At 45.8% G+C, this 7,104-nt stretch overlaps 1 protein-coding gene and 1 long non-coding RNA gene across 3 annotated transcripts; one reads left to right on the forward strand and one right to left on the reverse strand.

Annotated features, from left to right (window-relative positions):
* Nucleotides 1-260: 260 nt before the first annotated feature.
* Nucleotides 261-6,882, forward strand: kdm1a (lysine (K)-specific demethylase 1a). Of its 2 annotated transcripts, none has more exons than XM_049739580.2 (22): nt 261-342; nt 907-943; nt 1,441-1,740; nt 1,855-2,020; nt 2,106-2,239; nt 2,333-2,411; nt 2,479-2,571; nt 2,658-2,764; nt 2,836-2,917; nt 3,013-3,107; nt 3,246-3,263; nt 3,536-3,678; nt 3,748-3,838; nt 3,912-4,046; nt 4,549-4,622; nt 4,704-4,815; nt 4,888-5,020; nt 5,091-5,278; nt 5,655-5,769; nt 5,898-6,025; nt 6,097-6,243; nt 6,329-6,882. In XM_049739580.2, the coding sequence occupies exons 2-22, from the start codon at nt 914-916 to the stop codon at nt 6,530-6,532; spliced, it is 2,574 nt and encodes an 857-aa protein (XP_049595537.1). In that variant the 5' UTR covers nt 261-342; nt 907-913; the 3' UTR covers nt 6,533-6,882. The 2 variants fall into 2 exon arrangements, with proteins under 2 accessions (XP_049595537.1, XP_049595536.1); XM_049739579.2 differs by having other exon boundaries at nt 1,441-1,739; nt 1,851-2,020.
* LOC137840915 (uncharacterized) lies at nt 1,140-4,017 on the reverse strand. The gene is made up of 2 exons (XR_011088090.1): nt 3,892-4,017; nt 1,140-3,353 (listed from the first exon to the last, which is right to left on the reverse strand). It is a non-coding gene; the product is annotated as an uncharacterized lncRNA (long non-coding RNA).
* Nucleotides 6,883-7,104: the final 222 nt, after the last annotated feature.

Here is a 7,104-nt window from a genome sequence, read left to right on the forward strand (position 1 = left end):
ATTTATTTTGAATATCTACAGCTATTAATTTTAAAGCTAGTAAAACGTGATTGATTTTAAAATTAATTTTTACTCCGTCCACCAGGAAGTTTTGTTTTTTGTTTTAATGACTGTTTTGTTTATGTTTCATGTTAATTGTATGTAAAACAGAATTAATAAGAATGTTTTTTTCAGCTTCCACGCATAGTAGCATTTCCGGTTTTGGTTTTGACTGATAGATATTTTAGCCAATCAGATGGATGCAAATGCTCTCGCAAACCGTTGGACAGGCCACTCACCATCGAGTTTTTTTTATAGCATCTCCGTGCGGTCTTTGTGTTGACATCTGCTGAGGATTGTGAGGTAATATTCATATTTATGAAAATTAACTCGTGCATTTTTTTCTCAATTAATGCTTATTTGTCACTGGTAGTGTTCCTTAAAATTTAACATCATATTATTTGCACAGAGTCTTTCTCTCCCTGCAAATCGCACCTGCCGTTACGTGAATGCTAGCTGGGGCTCATTGTTAGCAGCTAATGTAGCGTGCTAATCATTTGAAGAAAAAAAAAAAACGTTAAGGATTTTCTTTTATAATCTTTGAGTAACAAAGTGAACGTTTGAAATCCACTTGGTTTTACTAAAACATGATTTGGTCGTGGATGATTTATTAATATGCTATTGAAGATCAGTGTGACAAAAAAAATGTCCCTTTTGTAGCCCACGAACGTAGAGAACGCAGTGTTCGCTAGCAAGCCTAAGTGTTCACAATGGAGTGTTCCAATCGTTTGGCTTGAAAAAAATATGTCTGTAAACTTTACAGTAACATCTAATTCCTCTGATTCTGCAACTAAACCAAGTTATTGTTTTGTGAAAAGCCACCTTTATTCGTAACACAATTATTCTGGTTCTTTCTCATCTCTTTAGTGTTTGAATGGATATAACCAGGTGCACGGAGAAATGGGTAAACAAGAATATTATTGTACCATAGAGCATCCTTTTTTTCCTCATAAAAACCATAACATCCACGCACGATTAACGCCACTTAATTCATCCAGCCTTTTTTTGACGTGGGGGCACAGTTTGCTGGTTATTACCATGTTGTAAGACTTAACAGGATCTGAAGAGTATTTATAAGCATCCATTCATGATCCGGAATATACCGCGAGCACTGGTGTGTTTATTTATTTTTTTCCAGCTGATCACAGAGTGCCAAGTTGTCATCTTCATTTTTGTTTTACGGTACAGTGAACCCTCACCAAGGCGAGTAGTAAAAAAATTAGTAGTAGATGACCCAACCTAGGACTCTTAGTTTACTACTAAATATAGAACAGTGATTCTGTCAAGAAATAGTGTTAGGGTCAATAAAAAATCACAAATGGCCGAGGGTTCAGTGTACAACCACTATTATGCATTTTAACATTACAAATTGAACCTTTAATTTAGTTTGTCTTTCCCCAGGAGAGGCCTCCAACGTCCTCCATCATGTTGACAAGTAAGAAATCAGACGCCGGGTCGTCGTCGTCCTCCTCTTCATCTTCGGCGGGTGCCGCGGGAGGCGACAGGGCCCAAGGCTCTGATGCCCAATCGGCAGCTTCGATCTCAGCTGCGGGTCCTACAGACGTAAAGAAGAAGGAGAGATCGTCCCCGAGTAGTGAGTCTGGAGGAGCCCCTTTGCCTCAACAGGGGGCGGGAGGCCCCGGCGCGCTGGACCCGGACTCGGCTGAAGTCCGCCGGACGAGTCGACGCAAGCGACAAAAGGTAAACATTTTAGAATTTTAGCGGAGAGCGCTGTCGGCGGCAAGATCAAAATGGCCGTTGGGTGTTGTAGAAATGGGGGTTTTAATGATGCTTTTATTGTGCCTACCGTTGCAGGTGGAGTACCGCGAGATGGACGAGAGCCTGGCCAATCTGTCTGAGGACGAATATTACTCCGAGGAGGAGAGGAACGCCAAGGCGGAGAAAGAACGTAAACAGGTCATCCCGCCGCCGGCCCCTCCGCCAGAAGAGGAGAATGACAGTGAACCTGAGGAACCATCTGGTGAGCCTCTACTCCACCCAAGTTTTGCTGTCGTTATTTTTTTTTTTGAAAACGATAAGCATTAACGGACTATGTCCATAATCAGGTGTGGAAGGCGCTGCTTTTCAGAGTCGCCTACCCCATGACCGCATGACATCCCAGGAGGCCGCGTGCTTCCCTGACATCATCAGCGGGCCCCAGCAGACTCAGAAGGTCTTCCTCTACATCCGGAACCGAACAGTAAGTACACCCACACACCCACCTGAGTGACCTCATCTTCCAAATCCTCTACATCACTCCTTCGTTGATTGAACCCGCCCACCCCCCTGCTAGCTTCAATTGTGGCTGGACAACCCAAAGATCCAGCTGACTTTTGAGACCACCGTACAGCAGCTTGAAGCTCCCTACAACAGTAAGACACTTTGAATAATAGTCAGCAACATTTCCGTTGTGATTTAATCTTCTTGGTTGGCTCTCAGGTGACAACGTGCTGGTCCACAGGATACACAGCTACCTCGAAAGACACGGTCTCATCAACTTTGGCATTTATAAGAGGGTCAAGGCTTTACCCAGTGAGTTGACTTGTGGCGTCAAGAAAACAAGTCTTCTGCTATGTTGGAGATGTTAAAAAAAAAATGTATGACGTGCTTTGTTATAGCCAAGAAGACCGGAAAGGTGATTGTGATCGGTGGCGGCGTGTCCGGCCTGGCCGCAGCCCGCCAACTGCAGAGCTTTGGGATGGATGTCACTGTATTAGAATCCAGGGTATGCACGCTACACGATTATCAAGTCCGATTATTGCAATGTTTTGATTTTCTTTTGACTCTTCTTCGTAGGACCGTGTTGGAGGCAGGGTGGCAACATTTAGGAAGGGCAACTATGTGGCAGATCTAGGTGCCATGGTGGTGACAGGCCTTGGTATGTGCAGTATGACTCAACCATTTTTTCCTTATTTTTATCAACCTGCAGGGGGAGCTGTTGTCTATAAATATTTGGTCTGTGCACTTGTTCAGGAGGGAATCCCATGGCCGTGGTCAGCAAGCAGGTTAACATGGAGCTGGCTAAAATCAAACAGAAGTGTCCGCTGTATGAAGCTAATGGACAGGCTGTGAGTACGACCAGCGTGAGGAACAGCTTGAAACAAAGATCTAGATTTTGAAGTAGTAGTATTATTTTGTTGACTGAATATGTTCTCTCTCCTCCCCCCCTCCCCTCTCTTGTTTCGCCAACCGCTGAACAACTAAAGGGGGAACGGTGCACGAGTGTATGTATTGGTTTACTTACATCATCGTGTTCCTTCTTTCATGTAATGACTGCCATTGTGGAAGCGACTTCTCACTTTGCCAGGCTTCTCCTGTTAAGAACGGGATAAGCCTTTTATTAGCCCCCCACAGTTGGGGGAATTCCAGTTTGGCAGCGGATGAGTGCACACGAGAATAATATCCAAGATTTCCCCCCCAAAAATATATATAGGAGCTACGAAACTCCCTCCTGCTTATATGTAAATATTTTAAAGAGCATTTTTTTCTTTTTCAGGTGCCCAAAGAAAAAGACGAGATGGTGGAGCAAGAGTTCAACAGACTGTTGGAGGCCACCTCCTTCCTCAGCCACCAGCTGGACTTTAACTTTCTCAACAACAAGCCCGTCTCGCTGGGACAAGCCTTGGAGGTGGTTATACAGTAAGTACAGCGCAAATATTTCATATTGCAAAGTCCACGCCGCATATAATTGGAGTTTGCCTTGTGTAGGTTGCAGGAGAAGCACGTAAAAGATGAGCAGATAGAACACTGGAATAAGATTGTAAAGACACAAGAAGAGCTCAGAGATCTGCTCAATAAGGTGAACTTGAATTTTTTTTTTTTTTTAATTGGGAATTAAATTGCGACGCTTACCCTGGTTCTTCCTGGTCCAGATGGTGTCCACCAAGGAGCGAGTGAAGGAGCTCCATCAGCAGTTCAAAGAGGCCAGCGACGTCAAACCGCCCCGGGACATCACCGCTGAGTTCCTGGTGAAGAGCAAGCACAGAGACTTGACGTCACTCTGCAAAGTAAGTATAAAAAACCCTCCCGAGTCGTGAGCCCGTGGGAATTTGGATTCCGAAGCGACATTTGAACTTAGGACGTCTGGAGCGAGGCTTCAATTACAATGTTCCGGTCAAAGAAGGAGCACCCGCGTTAAAGAATAAGACTCTTTCCAAAGCGGGCGCTGCGGCTTTACGTTACATACCGTCTACCGCTACTTTGAGGCGTAATTAGATTTCCTAAAGATTATAATTGGGAGCAAGGGATAGTTTACCCATGGCCTGGCCCGGAATCTTTTAATATAGCATTATCTAGCTAAACCAGACAGGCTATGTTTAAGTGGTTTAATGCCTCGCCGAGATGTATTATTAACACGGGCGTTTGGATTTTCTTTTTTTGGGAGGGGGGGGGGGGGGGCAGATAAATCACCTTGATTTAGAAAGAAGTCTTTTATTTTAGTGTGTTCAGTAAGACGTGCGTAATATGCACCAACGTGCTAAAGAGGAACAAACTTTGCGACTTGTGCAGGAGTACGACGAGTTGCAGGAGATGCAGGGGAAGCTGGAGGAGAAGCTCCAAGAACTTGAGGCCAACCCACCCAGGTATCTTAAAGCCGTATTAGCGCAGTACTGACGAGCTGAGAGGAGTTGCAACATCTCATTTTTTGTCTTTCGTGTCCGCAGTGACGTCTACCTGTCCTCCAGAGACCGCCAAATACTAGACTGGCACTTTGCCAACTTGGAGTTTGCCAACGCCACACCCCTCTCTACCCTCTCGCTCAAACACTGGGATCAAGTAGGCACCGTTTTGCGTTTTCCATACGGCAAAATGTCCTACAGCTTTGCTCAAATGTGTTTGAATCCGCAGGATGACGACTTTGAGTTCACTGGCAGTCACCTGACCGTGAGGAACGGTTACTCGTGCGTGCCCGTGGCTCTAGCCGAAGGTTTGGACATTAAACTCAACACAGCGGTGCGGCAGGTTCGATACACGGCCTCAGGTGAGTCCCTCCCGTCCACCATTATAGAGGAAACGGAGTGATTTGACGCCCCCCCCCCTCCCTTCTTCAGGCTGCGAGGTTATCGCCGTCAACACCCGCTCTGCGGCGCAGACGTTCATCTACAAATGTGACGCGGTGCTGTGCACGCTGCCGCTCGGCGTGCTCAAGCAGCAGCCGCCCGCCGTGCAGTTTGTGCCGCCGCTGCCCGAGTGGAAGACCTCCGCCATCCAGAGGATGGGCTTTGGAAACCTCAACAAGGTCTTTCCTCAAAATTATTTAAAAAATGTTATTTGCGACACTCGGAACTTGATTAGCATCGATCGCTGCACCGATGACCTTGGTGTTAGATGGCCACAAATGTAATGCAGCTGCCATTCGGAAAAAATGTGTCACTTACTTGATATCATTATTATTGTTATTATTACATTATGTTTTTCATGACTCATTGGCATAGGCGTGTACGCGATGGCGTAAGGACACTCACCACTCAGCACTCTCGTGTCCTCTCCTGCTCTGCCGCAGTGTATTATTACGCAATGCGCTGCAATGCCCCCTGTCCTCAGCAGGGGGCACTCACTCAAAGCCAACTTTCTTCACCCTAATGGTTAGTTGATGTACCTTCCGTCTTTTTCAGGTGGTGCTGTGTTTCGACAGAGTGTTCTGGGACCCCAGCGTCAACCTGTTCGGCCACGTGGGCTCCACCACGGCCAGTCGGGGCGAGCTCTTTCTCTTCTGGAACCTCTACAAAGGTGACAAGTCTCCTCGCCGCTCGTAATTCAGTAAGATAGGAATCTGGAAAGCTGACAAAATAAATATTGAAGTCATTATCAGCACTACTTGGTTGCATAATACTTAAAGTTCCCACCATGTGACTCAGCACCTATCTTGCTGGCTCTGATGGCGGGCGAGGCGGCCGGCATTATGGAAAACATCAGTGATGACGTCATCGTGGGACGTTGCCTCGCCATCCTCAAGGGCATTTTCGGCAGCAGTGCCGTGCCTCAGGTAAACCACCTGCCACTCTCACGTCGACACAGAGGCTCCCACGTCCCTAACCTTGCCTGTTGCTGTGGCAGCCGAAGGAGACGGTGGTGACGCGTTGGCGTGCCGACCCCTGGGCGCGAGGTTCCTACTCCTACGTGGCGGCCGGTTCCTCGGGTAATGACTACGACCTGATGGCGCAGCCCATCACGCCAGGTCCTGCCATCCCAGGAGCCTCTCAGGTGAGCTTACGCCTACATACGAAACAGAGACTTGTTACTTGTACAGCATTCTATAAAAATTATATCTTATTCTTCCCCGTCCCAGCCCGTACCCCGACTCTTCTTCGCCGGCGAACACACCATCAGGAACTACCCAGCCACGGTACACGGCGCCCTCCTCAGCGGCCTCCGCGAGGCCGGACGCATCGCCGACCAGTTCCTTGGCGCCATGTACACACTCCCCAGACAGGCCACGCCCACCACCGCCAGCAACCCACCTCAGGCTCAGCCTGCCGCCGCCAGCGTTTGAAACGTTCCTCCAGTGACTTACAAAAACTTTTTTTTCCCCCGCCCTCCCTCCCCGTGAATGTGAGCCGTCGTCAACATTCCAAATGAAAAGCGGCCCGGATGATGAAACGAGACTTGGGGAGGGGGAACGTGCTTCAATCTCGAAGCACGGTCTCGACTTCGTTTGTTGATACATGTGAACTCGCCGCACTAAAAACAATATTCAAGTGTAGCTGGTTTGGTATTTTGTTATTGAGTTGTAACAGTTGTTAAAATGTGAACATAATGCTTTAATTCAGTTTTTTCTTTTTTTTTTTTTGACATAGTATATAGTAACTTCATATTTAAAATAAAAATATCTAAATTCTAAACATTTGTAATGTATTATATGTATGTATATATATATATATATATATATATATATATATATATATATAAATATACTATATTTATATTTATGTATATATATATATATATATAAAAATATACTATATATATATATATAAATATATATAAATATAAAATAAATAAAACTAAAAAAAAATCACAAATCACCTATACAGCAGTACATTCAGTTCAACTTTGATGGATGAC

This window comes from Syngnathus scovelli, chromosome 14 (assembly GCF_024217435.2).
Source record: "Syngnathus scovelli strain Florida chromosome 14, RoL_Ssco_1.2, whole genome shotgun sequence".
Lineage (NCBI taxonomy): Eukaryota > Metazoa > Chordata > Actinopteri > Syngnathiformes > Syngnathidae > Syngnathus > Syngnathus scovelli.